General features: G+C 39.1%; 1 protein-coding gene across 2 annotated transcripts; it reads right to left on the reverse strand.

The window, feature by feature from the left end:
• Nucleotides 1–408: 408 nt before the first annotated feature.
• Nucleotides 409–19,184, reverse strand: EAPP (E2F associated phosphoprotein). Of its 2 annotated transcripts, XM_015073665.3 has the most exons (6): nt 18,989–19,178; nt 14,470–14,651; nt 12,814–12,909; nt 11,080–11,197; nt 7,968–8,081; nt 409–978 (listed from the first exon to the last, which is right to left on the reverse strand). In XM_015073665.3, the coding sequence occupies exons 1-6, from the start codon at nt 19,060–19,062 to the stop codon at nt 702–704; spliced, it is 861 nt and encodes a 286-aa protein (XP_014929151.1). In that variant the 5' UTR covers nt 19,063–19,178; the 3' UTR covers nt 409–701. The 2 variants fall into 2 exon arrangements, with proteins under 2 accessions (XP_014929151.1, XP_026921371.1); XM_027065570.2 differs by lacking the exons at nt 409–978; nt 11,080–11,197 and having other exon boundaries at nt 8,011–8,081; nt 18,989–19,184.
• Nucleotides 19,185–21,091: the final 1,907 nt, after the last annotated feature.

Consider the following 21,091-nt stretch of genomic DNA (forward strand, 5'->3'; position numbering starts at 1 on the left):
CACGGAATCTGAAACAGACTCCAGGCTCTGAGCTGTCAGCACAGAGCTCGAACTCAGGAACGATGAGATCATGACCAGAGCCGAAGTCAGATGCTTAACTGACTGAGCCACCCAGGCAACCCATCACCATAAATTTCTATTTACTATGTTAATTCACTAAGGTTAGATTACTGTTAACTATACAATCCTTTTAGGAAAAGACCTATATTAATTACTCAAAGCACCTGGCAATATTAACTCCATGTAACTCTAACAGTTGCTAAATAATATCACTTCATACTATGATAGAAGGTAAATATACTTTTTAGCAAAAACAATACAGACAGAAGTGGGGGTGGGGGGAATAGTGTCTAGTTTAATCACACCAAGGGTACATCCAAAATAAAAAATAACACTCTGAAACATTACTTATAACTCCAGAGCATTTTAATTCTAAAGAGTTTTAATATGTAAAAAAGTCCCCATGGTTTCCAAATGCCCATCAAAAAGGAAACGAACAATTAGTCCCATCAAAACTGGGGGAAAATTTTTTTTAAAGGAGGTGGAGGGATGCAGGTTGACAACCATTCTCTCTCAAAAAGACAAACACTGCTTCCTCAAATAACCGCTCAGAATGTCAATGGAGAGGAATTAGCAGGGAAAGTAAGTGTCCATATTTGCGTTGTATATTGTATTGGGCAATTAAATGCCAACTTAGCTATTTAAGAATGACTTGCTAAAACGTTGAAAAAATGAAAGACTTCATCCTTGTCATAGACTGCCACTTCAGTGGAACATTCGGTGCACATGACGGGGTGATAGATTTCTTCCACTTCTGCCTCTACCTGCTCTGGAGCATCTTCACGATTAGACCTCATCTTCTTATGGCCTCGCCTTTTCTTCCTGTTCTCTGGGGTTTTGTATCTTAGAACCTCCTCTTTGTTGACAGAACAATTCATCACAAACATTGCTCTATACTGAGTTTTGTATGATTCATGCCTAAGAGGAAAAACAAATGGAGAATTGCGATTTATATCCTATTTTAATAGGTTATCTATTTAGATAAAAAAAAAAAGTTTTTAACTCAAGTATAGTTGATACAGTGTATATTAGTTTCAGATGTACTACACAGTGATTCAACAGGTTTACACCCTATGTATGCTCACCATGAGTGTAGCTACCATGTCACCATACAATGCTATTACAATATCATTTTTATTCCCTATGCTGTACCTTTTTATCCCCATGACTTACTCCATACCTGGAAGCCTGTATCTCCCACTCCCCTTCACTCATTTTGGCCATCCCCCACCACCCTCTCCTCTGGCAACCATCAGTTTGTTCTCTGTAATTATGGGTCAGTTTCTGCTTTTTGTCTGTTAATTCATTTATTGTTTTTTAGATTTTACATATAGGTGAAATCATACAGTATCTGTCTTTCTTTGACTTATTTCTCTTAGCATAATACCCTTTAGGTCCATCCATGTTGTTACAAATGGCAAGATCTCATTCTTTTTATGGCTGAATATTCCACTGTGTATATTACCATATTGTCTTTATCTATTTATCAATCAAGGGACACTTGGGTTGTTTCATATCTTGGCTATTATAAATAATACTACAATACACATAAGAGTACATGTACCTTTTCAAATTAGTTTTCATTTTCTTTGGATAAAAACCAAGAAGTGGAATTACTGGATCATAAGTTATTGCTATTTTTAATTTTTTGAGAAATCTCTATACTGTTTTCCACAGCAGCTGCACCACATTCCCACCAACAGTGCACAAGAGTTCTTTTTCTCCACATCCTCACAAACACTTGTTATATCTTGTCTTTTTGATTCTAGCCATTCTGACAAGTGTATGAATACCTCATTGTGGTTCTGATTTGCATTTCCATGATGATTAATGATGTCGAGCATCTTTTCATGTGTCTGTTTGACATCTATAGGTCTACTTTGGAAAAATGTCTAGTCAGATACTCTGCCCATTTTTTAATTGCATTATTGGTTTTTTTGGTGTTAAGTTGTATCAGTTCTTTATATATTTTGGATATTAATCCCTTATCAAATGGATCGTTTGCAAATATCCTCTCCCATTCAGTGGGTTTATTTTGTTGATGGATTTCTTCACTGCACAAAAGATTTTTATTTTGGTGTAGTCCCAATAGTTTACTCTTGCTTTTATCTTCCTTGCCTTAGAAGACCATCTAGAAAAATGTTGTTATAGCCGATGTCACACTACTGCCTATGTTTTCTTCTAGCCGTTTTATGCTTTCAGGTCTCACATTTAGGTCCTTCATCCATTCTGAGTTGATTTTTGTGTATGATGTAAGAAAGTGGTTCAGTTTCATTCTCGCATGTAGCTATCCAGTTTTCCGAGCACCATTTATTGAAGAGACTATCTTTTCCCCCAGTGTATATTCTTGCATCTCCAATTAGGTAAAATTTGAGAAGACCAAAAACTTACTGAAATACAACCAAAGTACAAACAGAACAAAATGGGAAATTTAAAGAAATGTTAAGGGTTATTTTAAGAATAGGAAAAAACTGGGGCACCTGGGTGGCTCAGTCAGTTAAGCATCTGACTCTTGATTTCAGCTCGGGTCATGACCTTACAGTTCATGGAAGTAAGCCCCACATCGGACTCTACACTGAAAGCACGGAACCTGCTTGGGATTCTCTCTCTCCCCCTCTCTTTGCCCCTCCCTCACTTATACTCTCTCTCTTCCTGAAAATAAACATTAAAAAAAAAAAAAAAGAGTAGGAAAAAAATGTGTCAATAGATAATAAAGAATGAATATATCCTCTTTTCTATTGCTTTAAAAGTAACTTTTATCTCCAAAAATAATTTCATTTGCTCTTCAAACTTAGAAAGACAAGAAAAGTTATTGGAAACTTGAGAGCTAATGTTTTGACTGTCTTTCACATTGTGGCATGAGACTGCCCTCCTCTCATGACAACTGATGCCATTCTTGTCACCATTTTAGTAAAAGCTACAGTTTTAAAAGCTTAAAGAGCTTCTAGGGGCGCCTGGGTGGCTCAGTCAGTTAAGCGTCCAACTTCAGCTCAAGGCACGATCCTGAAGTTCATGGGTTTGAGCCCCATGTCGGGCTCTGTGCTGACAGCTCAGATGCTATGTCTCCCTCTCTCTCTGTCCCTCCCCTGCTCATTCTCTTCCCCCTCTCTCAAAAATAGATAATAAACATTTAAAAAATGAGAAATAAAAATAAAGAATTTGACAAAATTCAACACCAATTCATGGTAAAAATACCCAATAAACTAAAAATAGAAGGAACTTCAATACAATAAAGGTCATATATGAAAATTCCACAGCTAACATCATATTCAAAAATGAAAATTTTTCCTCTAAGATCAAGAACAAGACTAAAAATATCTGCTTTCACCATTTCTACCCAACATAGTACTTGAAGTTCTAATCAGAGCAATTAGCTAAGAAAAAGAAATAAAAGGCATCCACGCTGGAAACAAATAATTCACAGATGACATGATCTTGTATGTAGAAAATTCTGAGCATTACACAAAAAAACTATTAGAGCTAATAAACTACTTCAGCAAAATTTCAGGGTACAAAATCAACACACAAAAATCTGTTCATTTCTATACATGAGCGATTAACAATCCGAAAAGGAAAACAGAATAGAGGTTACCACAGGCTGGGGCAGGAAGGGGTAGAGAATGGGGAATTTTGTCTAATGGGTACAAAGTTTCTGTTTGCAATGACAAAAAAGTTTCTAAAATGGACTGTGGTGATAGCTGCACAATATTGTGAATGTAGTTCATGTCACTGAATTGTACACTTAAAATGGTTAAAATGGGGTACAAGAGTACCCACTCTCACCAGTCCTAGTCGACATAGTACTACAAGTCCTAGCCAAAGCAATCAGGCAAAAAAAAAAATGAAATAAAAGGTATCCAAATAGGGAAGAAATAAAACTGTTCGTAGATGATATAATCTTATATGCATAAAATTTTAAAGACTCCACCAAAAAAAATATTAAAATATTGTTAAAATAAATATAAAATTCAATGAAGTTTCAAGACACAAAACCAATTACAGGGGCGCCAGGGTGGCTAAGCGTCTGAATCTTGATTCTGGCTCAGGTCATGATCTCATGGGTTCAGGAGATAGAGCCCTGCATCGGGCTTTGCACTGACAGCACAACACCTGCTTGGGATTCTCTGTCTCCCTCTCTCTCTGCCCCTCCCCCACAGCTGCTCTCAAAACTTTAAAAAAAATTTTTTAAAAAGGGGGGCCCAGGTAGCTCAGTCAGTTAAGCATCCCCCTTCAGCCCAGGTCAAGATATCACAGTCTGTGAGTTGAAGCCCCATGTCAGGCTCTGTGCTGACAGCTCAGAGCCTGGAGTCTGCTTCGGATTCTGTCTCCCTCAGTCTCTGCCCATCCCCCGCTCATGCTCTCTGTCTCTCTCAAAAATAAACGTTAAAAAAAGATTAAAAATAAAAATTACAAAAATCTGCTCTCTATACATTAACAGTAAACTATCTGAAAAAGAAATTAAGAAAATAATCCCATTCATGATGGCATCCAAAATAATAAAACACTTGGGAATAAATTTAACCAAGAAGGTGAGAGATTTATACACAGAAAACTGTTAAGACATTCATGAAAGAAAACGAAGAAAATACACGTAAATGGAAAGATAACCCATGTGCACACATCAAAAGAATTACTATTGTTGGGGCGCCTGGGTGGCTCAGTGGTTTAAGTGTCAGACTTCAGCTCAGGTCATGATCTCACAGTTCATGAGTCTGAGCTCCACATCAGGCTCTCTGCTGTCAGTGCAAGAGAACTTGCTTTGGACTCTCTGTCCCCCACCCTACTCTCTGCCCCTCCCCTGCCTCCCCAGTGGTGTTCTCTCTTTCTCTCTCTCTCAAAAATAAATAAACATTAAAAAAATTTTTTTTTAATTTTTTAAAGAATTACTGGGTCACCTGGGTGGCTCAGTAATTTGAGCATCTGACTTTGGCTCAGGTCATGATCTCGCAGTCCGTGAGTGCAAGTCCCATGTTGGGCTCTGTGCTGTCAGCTCTGAGCTTGGAGCCTGCTTCAGATTCTGTCTCCCTCTCTCTCTGCCCCTCCCCCACTCACATTCTGTCTCTCCCTGTCTCTCAAAAATAAAGAAATGTTAAAAAAAAAAAAAAAAATTTACTATTGTTAAAATGTCCATACTACCCAAAGCCTTCTAGAGTCAATAGAAATAGAAAAAAATCTTATATAGAAAAAAACCTCAAATTTGTGTGGAATCACAAAAAAACCCAAATAGCCAAAGCAACCTTGAGAAAGAACAACAAAGCTGTAAGCATCACACTTCCTCATTTTAAACTGTACTACAAAGCTTTGATCATCAGGGGTGTCTGGGTGGCTCAGTCAGTTAAGCGGTTAAGCCTCTGACTTCAGCTCAGGTCATGATCTCACAATTCATGAGTTCAAGCCGTGCGTCGGGTTCTGTGCTGACAGCTCGGAGCCTGGAGCCTGCTTTGGATTCTGTGTCTCCCTCTCTCTCCTCTGCCCACACTCTCTGTATTCATTTAAATAAATAAACATTTAAAAAATTAAAAAAAAACAAAAACAACAAAGCTATGATAATCAAAACAATATGGGACTAGCATAAAAACAGACTCACAGAAAAAATAAAAATAAAAAAATAAATAAAAAAAAAAAACCAGACTCACAGACTCACAGAACAGAGAACCCAGAAGTAAACTCATGCATACACGGTCAACTAATATTTGACAAGGGAGCCAAAAATATTCAATGCTGGGAAGATAATATCTTCAATGAATGGTTTGGGAAAAATTGGACAGTCATTTGCAAAATAATGAAACTGGACCCCTGTCTTACTCCACTCACAAAAATTAATTCGAAATAGATTAAAGACTTAAATTTAAGACACGAAGTTGTAAAACTACTCAAACATAGGGAAAAAGCTCAACATGGGTCTTAGCAATAACCTTTTGGATAAGCACAAGCAACAAAAGCAAAAATAAACAAGTTGGGGGAGCTTAGGTGGCTCAATCAGTTAAGCATCCAACCTTTAATTTCAGCTCAGGTCACAAACTCATGGTTGTGAAATGGAGCCACACATCAGGCTCTGTGCTGGAGGTGGAGCCTGCTTGGGATTGTCTCTCCCCCTCTCTCTGCCCTTCCCCCACTCATAGTATCGAAATAAATAAACCTTTTTTTTTTTTTAAGTTAAAAAAATTAAATAATGTAAGTGGGACTACATCAAACTAAAAAGCTTCAGCACAGCAAAGAAACAATCAACAAAAGGAAAAGGCAATCTATGGAATGGGAGAAAATATTTGCAAATCATGTATCTGATAAGGGGTTAACAGGTTAATATTCAAGGAACTCCTACAACTCATTAGCAGAAAATAAACAATCCAATTAGAAAATGGGCAAAGGACCTGAATATTTTTCCAAAAAAAGATATACAAATGGCCAACAGGTACATGAAAAGGTGTTCAACATCCTTAATCATCAGGGAAATGCAAATCAAAACTACAGAGAGATGTCACTTTATACCTGTTAGAATGGCTATTATCAAAAAGACAAGGGATAACAAAAGTGAAACCTTGTGCACTATTGGTGGGAATTTAAATTGGTACAGCCACTATGAAAACAATATGGAGACTCTTCAAAATACTAAAAATATAACTACCGTATGATCCAGCAATCCCACTTCTGGGTATATATCTGAAGGAAATGACATCACTATCTCAAAGAGGTATATGTACCCCTACCTCAGCCAGGTGATAAAGGTCAACATTACCAGTCATAAATCTGTTGATTTTTGGTTGATAGTCTGTGCCCTTGATATAATGTAATGAAAACAACACTTTAGCTCTATGGTGTTCTCTCCAAAACCTACTGCAACAGAATTCTTAACAGCCAAAACATGAAACAAACTAAGTGTCCATGCATAGGTGAATGGATAAAGAAAACATGGTGTATAGATACAATGGAGGAGGAGGAGGAGGATCCTGCCATTTGTGAAAACATGGATGAGCCGTGAGGGCATTATACTAAATAAGTCAGACAGAGATAGAAAAATACTGAATGATTTCACTTATATGTGGAATCCAAAAAACAAAAAAACAAAAAACAAAAAACCTGAACTCCTAAACACAGAGTATAGATTTGTGGTTGGTGGGGGAAGGGTGGATGGGTGAAGACAGTCAAATGGTACAAACTTCCAGTTATAAGATGGAGAAGGTCTGGGGATATAATATTGTTTAAATAGTTACCAACATTGTACTACATCCTTGAAAGTTGCTAAGAGAGATCTTAAAAGTTCTCAATATATACACACACAAAAGGTATTAAATTTTTAAATGATCTAGTTGACAATAAACTAAATATACAAATGATGGACTCTTTAATAAAAAAATTTTGATGGTTAAAATAGGACATCTTATATGTATTTTATCACAATTTTTTTAAAAAGAGTGTATTTGAGGGGTGCCTGGGTGGCTCAGTAGGTTGAGCATCCACCTTTGGCTCAGGTCATGATCTCACAGTTTGTCAGTTGGAGCCCTGCATCGGGCTCACTGCTCTCAGTGCAGAGCCCGCATTGGATCCTCTGTCCCCCTGTCTGCTCCTCCCCCACTCGTTCTTGTTCTCTCTCTAAAATAAATAAAACATTTTTAAAAATGTGTATTTGAGAGATTATGTCATTCCACAACATACATGCAGTTTCACTGAATCTGTGTCAGTAATGGTTAAGTGTTTTATTAAAAAACTACTTATAATAGAACTACATATAACCAAAAGTATTTGCATAAAGGTTAGTCATATAGCAGCAAGGATATAAGAGGACAGAACTTTATTAGAATTCCTAAGTATATACCTCAAAAGTCTATTTCTGATTTAAACAAAAGATCACCAAGTTGTGTGCATGTGTATGTACGTGTGTGTGTGTATTGTTACCCTTTATCCATTACCTTTGGCAATCAAGGCATAGTGTGGTCATGCAGGCAGGGCAGTTCAGGACAGCATCACTATTTGGAACAGGCTGTTGTTGTTGATGTGGCCTCTGTATTCCAAAACCATGGTAGCTAGAACAGAAAAAGAAAGGGGGGCAAGGGGTGCACATTAAAGCCAGATCTTGATTTCTTTTTCTTTTTTAAGGAGGCCCCACTCCCTCCTTTTAAGGGGCTCAAACTCACAATTCCAAGATTAAGAGTCACATGCTCTATGGATTGAGCCAGCCAGACACCCCCAGTGGCATGATTTCTAATGCCACTCTCCAATAAAAGAAACTAGTACTCCTATGAAAAATAACTGATTCTAGGAATGAGGCATACAAGATGAACCTGGAGCATCCTGTAGTACCAGAAAGTAAGGAAGTGCTCAAAAACAACGAGGTAGGTATGTCAAGGGGGCACAGAAGTCAACTGAAAAGCGTTCCCAATGGACAAAGCTGAAACAATGAGAACAACAAAATAATGTAGTACTGGATTATAACCTGAAGTATAAGTAAATACCCATTAGTCCATACTGATATAAATGACTGAACAAATGGAAGGAAGGAAGGAAGGGAGGGAGGGAGGGAGGGAGGGAGAGAGGGAGGGAGGGAGGGACGGGACAAATCTCCCATAAAGAAGAATAATTAATGAAGATACTCTCCCCTTAAGGAACTGGAGCATAACTCCCCACTCCACAAGTTTGGGCTGCACATAGTGACTTCCTTCCAAAGAGTACAATATGGAAAGGAGGGGCAGAGGGTAACTTTACAGTTGAGAAACCTGACAAACACTTCCATACCATGGCGATCAAGGTCAATATTAGGTCACTATTAACAACTGATCACAAAATGATGAAAATTGCACTTTATCTCCGTGGCCTTCCTTCCCCAAATTCATAATCCCAGTCTAATCATGAGAAAAACATCAAACAAATTCCAATAGAATGGTCTCCTACAATGTATCTGTCCAGTATCCTGAAAAATGTTAAGGTCATCAAAACCAAGAAAAGTCTGAAAACTGTCAGAGCCAAGAAGAGCCTAAAGAGACATGACAATTATTTTTTTTTAAACGTTTATTTATTTTTGAGACAGAGAGAGACAGAGCATGAACAGGGGAGGGTCAGAGAGAGGGAGACACAGAATCTGAAACAGGCTCCAGGCTCTGAGCTGTCAACACAGAGCCCGACACGGGGCTCGAACTCACGGACCGCGAGATCATGACCTGAGCCGAAGTCGGACGCTTAACCGACTGAGCCACCCAGGCGCCCCAAGAGACATGACAATTAAAAGTAACATGGCACGCTCGCTTTGGCAGCACATATACTAAAAAAGTAACATGGCATCCTGGATGGGCTCTTGGAACAGAAAATGGACAGAAGGTAAAAACTAAGGAAATGTGAATAAACTATGGACCTTAGTTTATAATAACGTATAAATACCAGTTCATTAATTGTGACAAATGTACCATATTAATGTAACATGTTAACAGGTGAAACTGTGTGTGTGTGTTGTTGTGGGAAGGTATATGGGAACCATGTATTATTGGCTCAATTTTTCTGTAAATCTAAAACTCTTCTAAAAGCATAAAGTCTATTAATTTGAAAAACCTAGTAAAGCTACATTTAAAAAACAAGCATATAAGCTCTAAGTGCCTAAGGATTTTGGTCTGTTTTGTTCCTTGCTGTATTTCAAGAATACAGAACAGTGTCTAGTACATAATAAGTGTCCAATAAATATTTGCTGACTGCAAAATTACAGCACGAATCTACCTATGAAAGTAAAGTATGAAAGTATATATTCTTAAAAGGGACTTATGGTAAACTCCTAAAACCTCAACAACAGAAAATAAATTATGTGGCGTTACTTTCTAAATCCTTTAAATGTCTCTGGGGAAAAATACTGAAAACATGCAATACATACTTTAAAACTGTTGTTAAATACCTCCAAAGCTTAACAGATTTCAAAACCCAAACCCAAGAAAGTAACTTATTCATTCAATAGCTACTTAATGAGAGCCCATTTTACAAAGTGCAAGATGCCTGGGATAAAGCAGTGAACAGACAGGCATGATCACTCCCCTTGTGATACTTAAAAAGTAGTGAGTTCAGGGGCGCCTGGGTGGCGCAGTCGGTTAAGCGTCCGACTTCAGCCAGGTCACGATCTCGCGGTCCGGGAGTTCGAGCCCCGCGTCAGGCTCTGGGCTGATGGCTCAGAGCCTGGAGCCTGTTTCCGATTCTGTGTCTCCCTCTCTCTCTGCCCCTCCCCCGTTCATGCTCTGTCTCTCTCTGTCCCAAAAATAAATAAACGTTGAAAAAAAAAATTTTTTTTTAATTGTTTAAAAAATAAATAAATAAATAAAATAAAATAAATTTGTTTTTTAAAGATTATATAATAAAGATACATTCCATCTTACCTGACAAATTCTGTTACCAGAATCAAGAGCTACACTATAATTTACTTAACTATCTCAATACTCATAGCACTTAAAATGTTTATTTTACACTGGGGATATTCATGGGGCGGGGGCGCTTGGGTGGCTCAGTCAGTTGAACATCTGACTTTGGCTCAGGTCATGATCTCACAGTTCATGAGTTCGAGCCCCACATCAGGCTTTGCATTGACAATGCAGAGCCTGCTTCAGATGATTCAAAAATAAATAAACATTAAAATACACACACACACACACACACACACACACACACACACACACAAATATGTTCATTAGGGGTGCCAAGGTGGCTCAGTTGGTTAAGCATCCAACTTCAGCTCAGGTCATGATCTCACAATTTTTGAGCTTGAGCCCCACATCAGGCTCTCTGCTGTCAGCCACAGAGCCCGCTTCGGATCCTCTAAGCCCTGCCCTCTGCTGCTCCCCCATGTGCACCCACACACTCTCTCTCTCAAAAATAAATCATCTGAATGAAATTTGCTGGTAATTTTCAAAGTAAACAATTCAGCAGTTTTGTCTCAAAAATTTTAATGTATGTCCATATGAACATATACACATACAACGAAAATGTAAATGTTGTAAATATCACCTTTTAATCATTTTTCTCTGAAGATTCTAAATATTAAAGTTAAGTTCTTACCCTCTTCTCTGTGCATCAACCCAGGCCTGATCTCTGTTATCTTTCTCAGGATCATACAGTAATTCATCATTTGTTGGAATCCTGTGTCGTTTCTTCTTTTTCTTCTTGGTCACCTGTGCTAATTTTGAAAATGTTAAGGATATGGCTAGGTATGTCTAAATTACACACCTTTTTAAGACAGAATGTAGAACTCCCACCTACCTTTTTTTTCTACTTATATTTTCCTAAAATAAAAATTTAACTATTCCTCCAAATAAAGTTCTTATCCAATTAGCAAAGCATCAGGACACCTAGGTAGCTTAAGCATTCAGTCACTTAAGCATCTGGCTCTTGATTTCAGCTGAGGTCATGGTCTTACTAATTGTGGGTTCAAGCACAGGATCAGACTGGGATTCTATCCCTCCCTCCCCCTCTGCACCTCCCCTGTGTGAACGTCAAAATAAATAAACTTAAAAAAAAACAAGGGATTAAAATGAAGGTGACAGAAGAGGCAAAAATTGTTTCTTCACTAAAAACTGTTGTTATCTCAAAAACTGAATTCAAATAATGAGGATCCAGAGTCTCAGAAAGGTCAAAGGGAGCCAAGATTAGAAAATTTTGATGTATAAAGCATAAGAGACTGTTAAAAACTGAGAACAAACTGAGGGTTGATGGGGGGTGGGAGGGAGGGGAGGGTGGGTGATGGGTATTGAGGAGGGCACCTTTTGGGATGAGCACTGGGTGTTGTATGGAAACCAATTTGACAATAAATTTCATATATTAAAAAAAAAAAGAAAAAGAAAATTTTGATGTATAAAGTCTCAACAAGTTCCTATCTATAAAATGGTAGTGAAATCAAAATAAAATATTTCAAAAATGAATGAAAAAACACTATGATCATCCACATACACTAGACTTTTAAAATGTACTTAGGTCAATACTTAGGTAATAATACATACAAACATAAAATTGTTTCTTCACCATATAAATGTGTTGTCTGTGTATTCCAGTGTAACTACTGATATAATTAAATTAGTTGTAGTTCTTATTATGTTTACCTTTGCTCAGATTTTATACAAAATCAATTCTAAAGAACAGAGGCTGATTAAAAAAAAGCAAGAAGTCAGAAAAAATTCTGCAAAATATAAAGTATTTATAAGTTTCTAAATTTCCTGTAAAAATATAGAAACTATTTGCAGGTGTGAAACCAAATACTGCTGCATTAAGGAACCTTAAGGAAGAGTGTGGCCAAGAGCCCTGAGTCAGGACACCCAGTCCTTGTCCCTGGGCACATCCATGCAGTACCCTTGCTGCTCCCAAGGCCTCATATGTGCATTCCCATCTGTTTTTATTCATCATTCCTGCTTTTGTTTTCACATCAATGGCCTACCATTTCTTTTTTTTTTTTTTAAAGATTTTCTTTTTTTTTTAATTTTTTTAACTTTTATTTATTTTTGAGACAGAGAGAGACAGAGTATGAATGGGGGAGGGTCAGAGAGAGGGAGACACAGAATCCGAAACAGGCTCCAGGCTCCGAGCTGTCAGCACAGAGCCGGACGCGGGGCTCGAACTCACGGACCGCGAGATCGTGACCTGAGCTGAAGTCGGCCGCCTAACCGACTGAGCCACCCAGGCGCCCCCCCTACCATTTCTTAGAAGACAAAACTCAGAGGGAAATCATAAAATCCAATAATTGTTAGGTAAATGTTTTTTCCATGAAATATAACGGCTAAACCTGGTAAACATGCTACTTACCTGTTTTGTCTTCATCCTCAGAATCAGAATCAAAATATATATCATCGTAGTACTTTGTCAGAGCTGTTCCAACTTTTCCAGTTCCTGAAGAAGACCCTAGTTACGTAAGGGAAGTTTAAAGACTAAACCATACATAACTGACAAGAAAAAAAACTCAGTATATTCTTCCATCACCTCAAAGCAGTATCAACTCATTCCCAATCTCATTTGGATGGAAAAATACTTTCACATCAATGACTTACTGAATGTTTGTGCCCTGGGCAATTACAGAGAACTGTAATTGTTAATTATAGAAATGAATTAAGTGTTCCAAATCATGAGAAAATTATTCTCTCACCCTTCCCACAAATCTAATTCAATAAAATAGCCTATTTCCAGATTGCCACCATACAGCTCTCTACCTTTCAGCCATGCAGTACACTGTGAAGAACAGGAAATAAACATCTTGTTGTAAGGGACTTCAGGGGAAAGAGGATAAGAGCCCTAAAGAGCGGCAGAGGGAATGACACAAGAACACATTCCTTCTCTCCTCACTTGTGCCTAGTGTCATGACTCATACTGTATTCATGTCATATGCTTGTGTCCCTAATTCTTCCTCTTAATTAACATCTGCTTTTGCTTTTATTATTATTATATATGCTTTCAGTTCCTAACAGTTAATACATAGCATATATTATGGAAACCAAAGCTAAGGCACAAATCAGTTTTTGGATCAAGTACATTTTACATAAAGACAAAGTACCAAATGAAGTATGTTTCACTACTTACTAAAATGACACAATTTGTGGTGACATATTCAATGTGCCCCTATCAATGCTATATATCTCTAAAAATACCTCTCTAAGCTTGTGTGTCTTTTTCTTTTTTATCCTGGGGTAAAAATAAAGGAGGGAGTTCTGAGTGGCTCAGTTAGTTGAGCATCTGACTCTTGATTTCGGCTCAGATCTTATTTATTTTGAGAGAGAGAGAGAGAGAGAGAGAGAGAAGGAGAGAGTGAATGAGCGCACACGTAGGAGTGGGGCAGAGAAAGACAGGGAAAAAGGAGAATCACAAGCAGACTCCAAGCTGTCAGCGCAGAGCCCAACTTGGGGCTTGATGTCATGAACCATGAGATCATGACCTGAACCAAAATCAAATCGGAACACTCAACCGACTGTGCCACCCAGGCATTCCACAAATAAACTCAAAAAAAAATTACAAAAGGAAATCATGTAAGTAAACAATACTAAACAGTGTCATTTCAACGACATAGGAAAATTCTTCACTAGTCATCAAAGAAACTATGTTCAGGTTGCCAAATACATTTATTCATTCACTCGGTAAATATTTAATGAGCACATACTCAAAGTGCTGGGATGCAACAGGGCACAAATGAGGTTCCTGCCTTGTAAAGCTTAGAAAAATATCTATATGAGGGGCACATGGGTAACTCGGTCAGTTGGGTGGCTGACTTCGACTCAGGTCACAATCTCACGGTTTTTGAGTTCAAACCCTGCATCAGGCTCTGGGCTGACAGCTCAGAACCTAGAGTCTGCTTCGGATTCTGTGTGTCGCTCTCTCTCTCTCTGCCCCTCCCCGACTCACACTCTGTCTCCCAATACTGAATAAACGTTAAAAAATATGTATATATATCTATATGAAAATCTAAAAGTTTACCTGTTTCCAGAGAGGATAACTTGTCCTCCATTGTTTTTATGGTGGAATTTAATTCAGCTTCCATTTCTTTTTCAAATTCATCTTCACTAGATGATTCACTTTCTCCAGTAAGACATTCTCTGATGAGTTTTCGTTTTTGGTCAGGAGTTCCATGTAAAAGCACATCCACTTCATCTTCAGAACTAGTATACGTTTAAATCATAAGGCACATGAATACTAAAAAATTAAAATAACTTATAACTCCCATCATCTCCTTGCCCAACAGCTTTAAGTTTTACAAGGTTGCCTTTATCTATTATATTACATACAGCTATTCTCATTTAAAGATCAACCCTTTCTGCATATTTCTAAATATATTTTTAATGTCTGCATAACATTTCATCTTACAGATGCTGTACATTTATTTCTCACTCTTTGCTATTATGCTACAATGAATATCTCTGTAGAGTATATGTAATTTTCTGTTGATTTCCTTAGGATAAAAGGAATTTTTTCCTTAGGATAAAATTCTATGTCTAGAATTAGACATACAAGCATCTTTCTGACTTCTTGAATTATCACAGTGTTATTTCCAAAAGTTTTGTATCAATTCATACTTCCATCAGCAATGAAAATTTTACTGTTTTTTAAAGATTTTTAAAACTCTAAGTACTTAAATAAAACTTAGTATATATAACCAATATATAGCTAATATAGCCACACAAAATGTTAACAGATAATAATTACATATTACAGTTTAAAAGGCACAATGCTACAGAGAACTATTAAGAGAAAGTTATATTACAAATGCTCCTGAGCAATTATTGCCAATATACTTGGCCTTTTGCACCTGTCCCCACTACCAACAGTATGACAGTGGGGCACCTGGGTGGTTCAGTCATTAAGCAGCCAACTCTTGATTTCGGCTCAGGTCATGATCTCACAATTTGTGAGTTTGAGCCCTGCATCCAGCTCTGCACTCACCGTGCAGAGTCTGCTTTGGATTCTCTTTCTCCCTCTCTCTGCCCCTCCCCTGCTCTTTCTCTCTCTCAAAATAAATAAGCTTAAAAAAAATTTTTTAAATAAATAACAGTATGACAGAATTAAACCAGATATCAAAAAGAATGAAATGTTATCAAAATGAGTGAAATGCCTAAGATATTTTTAATATAATCAACAATTCATAAATAATGTTCAATTATTTGTGGTCTGATGAATAGTTGCAGACTACCCCTAGTTTTTGTTTCTCTATTTTCTTCTTCTACAACAATGCTTTTGAGCCTCCGGCAGAAGGTAAATCAGAAAACTGCAATTCACACCAATCAAGTTTGCTAGTGATAGAGGCCTTAGCCAGATTCTACTCTCAAGAGAATTCCCCATCTAACAACATTCCTCAATCCTGACCAGCATGCTCCCTTTCTCCAGTACCACTATATTCATTTGGGTTCTCTTAACTCTGCCTGTCCCACCATATCCTAAGCATCTCCAGGCCTCCAAACTCTTCCATGTCAGTACACTCTTAATCCTGTTGCCAGAAAGCTATTCCTAAAGAACTCTCATCATACCACTAGCCAATTCCCAAAGAAATCATCCATGGCCAAACTTCTGAGCACAGCATTCAAAAAAGCCTTTCCCATTTGGTTTCAACTTATCTTTTCAACGTTACCTCTCACCCACCAGTGGTCTCCAACGGGGAGCACTTTGTTCTCCAGAGAACATATGGCATAGAACATATGGCATAGCTAGAGACATTTTTGATTGCCACAACTTGGGGCAGGGGGTGGAGGAGGGGCTACTAGCTTCTAGTGGGTAATGCACAGAATAACCCCTGAATAGAGAATTATCTGATCCAAGATGTCAATTCTACTGACACTGAGAAACTCTGATTTTCCCTATATTCAAGTGTTTCCAAAGGACAAAATGTAGATTATCTTAAGGAGTACCAAGACAGACCACTAAATAACTTTGAAGCCATTGCTGGTGGGAATGTAAAATGATAAAGCTTCTATGGAAAACAGCTTGACAGTTTCTTATAAAACTAAACATGCAACCACCATACAATCCAGCAATCACACTCCTGGGCATTTACCCCAGAAAACTGAAAACTAACATTCACACAAAAACCTCTACATGAGTGTTTACAGATACTTTATTCACAAGAGTCAAAATTAGAAACAATTAGACATCCTTCAATAAGGGAATGGTTAAGGGGTGCCTGGGTGGTTCAGTCAGTTGAGCAACTGACTCTTGATTTCAGCTCAGGTCATGATCCCAGGGTCATGGGATAGAGGCCTGTGCTGAGTGTGGAGTCTGCTTAAGATTCTCTCTCTCTCTCTCTCTCTCTCTCTCTCTCTCTCCCTCCCTCCCTCTGCCCCCTGCCCCACTCACACTATCTAAAATTAAAAAATATTTTTAAAAATTTTTAAATACGCGAATAGTTAAAACAAATGTGAAATAGTACTCAGCAATAAAAAAGGAATGACTTACTGACACCTGCAATAATGTGGATGAACCTCCAGGTATTATGCTGAATGAAAAAAACCAATCCCAAAAGGTTACATACTGCATGATTCCGTTTACATAATATTCTTGAAAAGGACAAAATTATAGAAGTGGAAAATAGATTGGTAGTTACCAGCAGTTAAGTAGTGCATGGGAGAGAGGGGACAGGAAGTGAGCAATGAGGGATCCTTGTGGTAATGGAAATGTTCTATATCTTGACCCCATTAATGTCGATATCCCAGGTGTGATATTACAGCAAAGTTTTATCAAATATGTTAACATTGAGGGAAACTAGGTGGGGAAGACACAGAATCCCTCTGTATTATTTTTTGTTTAACTTTTCGTATAGCATAATTTACTGTCACAAGTACATGCATTTAAATATACAATTAGGGTGCCTGGGTGTCTCAGTTAAGCGTCCAACTTGGTTTCAGCAGAGGTCATGATCTCATGGTTGGGGAGATCAAACCCCAGTTCGGGCCCTGCACTGGCAACTCGGAGCCTGCGTGGGTTCTGTTCTGTCTCTCTGCCTCCCTGCCACTCTCCCCCTCTCTCTCATTCTCTCTCTCTCAAAATAAATAAATATTTTTTAAAAAGAAATTTAACTCAAAAAAATCTAATGTTTGTTTATTTGAGAAAGCGAGAAAGCAGGGAAGGGGCAGAGAATGAAAGAATTCCAAGCAGGCTCCATGCTGTCACTGGCAGAGCCCAACTCAGGGCTTGATCTCACCAACCATGAGATCATGACCTGAGCCGAAATTAAGAGCGGGATGCTCAGCCAAGTGGGCCACCCACGCACCCCGACCTAAGGAAAAGTATTAAATAAATAGTAACACGGGGAAATATAGAGACAGTAACGGCTAAATAACTCAAGTCCAGGAAACCCTGCTATATTCCAACCAAACTGAATTACTAATTGAGGCCTACTAATTCATATACCTCCTTTCACAGACCAGACCCATTAACTGACACTCTTTCTCTCAGGAAACCTTGCAATCCATCCTTACTCCCCACAAGAGAAATCTTCACAGCAGTCTAATCTCCCAAGCCTTCAACCCCTCCCAGGATAACACGAGGAAACATTATAAATGAAGACAGGTCAGTTTCACAAAAAGCTTAGTTGAACAGAAGGTTTTAGATTTATTAATAGGATCTGCTGCCAGCTTTAAAAAGTGGATAAATTTTCCTGGAACTCTCTTGCCAACCTAACTGCAAGCTTCCCCCAGGTAGGATTAATCCCTCCTTTCTGGAAATTCCCACAGAATTTGATTTGTGACTATCTCAGGCCACTGTTTTCTACAATACTCTTCTGAGATACATAGTTCTTTTCAAGATATTTATCTTCCGAGATACGTGTCTGATTTCCCCTACTATAGTGCAAGCCTGTAGAAAACCGTAGCCCAGAGAAAGCACAGATAGGCGTTCAAAAAGGCAGGCTGAATAGTCCCTTATTTCTGTTTATGGCAGTTTCGTCTTCAAGATTGTCAGTTCACAGGAAGTCCCATAAGCCTCACAATATACTTAAGATATAGTTATTATATTGCCTTTTTCTGTTTATTTTGGAGACAGCGAGCGGGGGGGGGGGGGGGGGGGGGTCCTTAATCAGGCTGCACGCCCAGCGCTGTGCCCAACATAGGGAGATCTCACGACTCTAGAGATTATGACCTGAGGGGAAATCAAGAGTCCCAGGCTTAACTGACTGGGCCAACCGGGAGCCCCTATTATAGTTCCTTTTTATAGATGAGCAAAAGGAGGATAACTTGCCTTCAGTCAGGTTAGCAAGCTGCAGAGGCAGGATTCGATTCCAAGGTTTTTGAAGACTTAACTCCAGAATATCTCTGTTCCCCGCGCGAGTGTCGCCCCCCCCCCCCACCTCACCAGAACCCCCCTCGGCGTCGCACAGGCAACAGCGAGGCGCAAAAGGCGCCCAACTGCTGGCCCGAGGGTCCCCAAAGGCCTGGTAGGCGCAGCGAATACAGAAGGCTAAAGCCTGGCCTCGGCCCGAAGCCTCAGGGGCCGGGACGGGACAGGGACCCACCTGCTCAAAGCTGGCTCCTCGTCGCTAGGCTCTTCAACTGCGTAGGGGTCATAGTCATCCTGGAGCCGGTTCATGGTAGCCTGTACCCTCTGGCACCAGCGGCAAGCGGCCGCTCGGTATTTGTTTACTCCACAGGCCGCTCCGTCCGCTAAAGAGTCTGGAACCCACTTCCGCCCGCACTTCCGTGCCCTCCCTGCGCGCCTGCGCAGATCATCCTAGCAAGAGGGCGGGGAGAAAGGATCAGCCCTAGCATCCACTACAGCGGTGCGCTGCTTTCGCTTACCTGAAAAGAGCTACCTTACTACTGAAAATAGTAATTAGCACCGTCATAAGTAGCAGTCTCTGAGACGAGCACTCTATGTACAGTGTCTCACATCGTGACATAAAAGAGCAGAAATCTAGACGCTGAGGAACAGGCAGCACATAGCAAAAGCTCTTTAGGATCCTCAGTAATTTCTGAGAGTGTAAAGGAGTCCTTAGACCAAAAAGTTTGAGAACTCTGATATAAAGACAATTCAGTTGATACCTGGGAAAAAGAACCTCCGTTTTGGAGGACTGTTACAGGCTGTAACAGAGGGGAGGAAATAAAAGTCTCTGGCTTGGTAACTTCTATTTTGTGTCATTCTTTTGGGAGGATTAAGAGTTATTTTTATATTTCATTATATCTTTAGTACTTGCAGATTTCTTCCAATGAAGCAGTTATTTATAGTTGCCTGCTCAGTAATTAAGAACTATAAAGCTTAAGTGTGGGAAGCTTGAATTCTTTCCTAGATTCGTTACTGATTAGCTCTAGAGCCTTGGAAAAGTCACATAATTAATGGGTCTTATGCTGGTTCCCTTGTTTATAAAATGACATTAAGGACAAAATAACTCCTACTTTTACTCCTATGTTAACAGAAACTTTGTCTCAGTCCGTCCTCTCCCTGTCCCTCCATCAGGAGTTGCACTTAACTCCCTCTACACACCCAAAGTCACATAACACACCCTGTGGGGCTCCACCATTATGCTGTCTGCCTTCCTATGGGAACCCCATACTCCACCAGCTGGGCTGGGCCCCTTCTAGGAAGAAAAACTTTGTAAATATGAAATGGTTTGTACCAGTGTTAGTTATAAGGAATACCCTTAAGTTTAGATTCGACTATTGAAAATGGAATCCTATTAGGGGCGCCGGCTGGCTCAGTCTGTGGAGCATGTAACTCTTAATCTCGGGGTCAGGATTTCAAGCCCCCTGTTGGGCCTGTAAGGGTTAAATTGTAGTGTAGGGCTAACCTGTAGCTTGAGAGATAACAGCTTTGTGTTAACACTGAAGGTTAAGAGATAACAGCCTTGCTTTACTATTGTAAATTACGCTTCATACTCTTGTAAATTACGCTTCATACTCTTGTAAATTAGGCTTCAACAATTAAGGAAACAAAAGTTCAAAGAAAAGAGCATCAGAGGCAGGGTCAAGGAGATCCACTGGTTGCAACTTAATGGCAGAAAGTCTAAAATAGTCACCCCATCCGGAAACTGTTTCGAACTCATCTGGGAACTATTTCTTTGTTCTGTTCCCAGGTGATGATAAAACGATGTGATCGGCTATAAAAACTCTGTACCCCGGCTGTTCGAGGCTGCACTCTGATCAAAAGTGTTGGTCCCGATCGGTCAACCTTGCCTTTCATTGCAATAAACTTTGTTGTGACTGTCACTGGTGCCCATAGCATTCTGTTTCAGGAATCGTGTGGATGCAACAGGGCCTAGTGCTTACTTAAAAAAATAAAAATTGGGGCACCTGGGTGGCTCAGGTGGTTAAGCATCCGACTTTGGCTCAGGTCATGATCTCGAGGTTTGTGAGTTCAAGTCCCACCCACGTTGGCCTCTGTGCAGACAGCTTGGAGCCTGCCTCAGATTCTGTGTGTGTGTGTCTCTCTCTCTGCCCCTCCTCCACTCTTTCTGTCTCCTCTCAAAAATAAAATTTAAAACTGTGTAATAAATAAAAACTCTATATATAAACTTCTGATACAGTAGACTCTAGAACTTTTTTTTTATGATTTTGGTATATTCATTCCGGTAAAATGCTTACAAAACATAAAGTAAAACCCCCAAACAACAGTTTATGTAGCT

This window comes from Acinonyx jubatus, chromosome B3, assembly GCF_027475565.1.
Source record: "Acinonyx jubatus isolate Ajub_Pintada_27869175 chromosome B3, VMU_Ajub_asm_v1.0, whole genome shotgun sequence".
NCBI classification, from domain to species: domain Eukaryota; kingdom Metazoa; phylum Chordata; class Mammalia; order Carnivora; family Felidae; genus Acinonyx; species Acinonyx jubatus.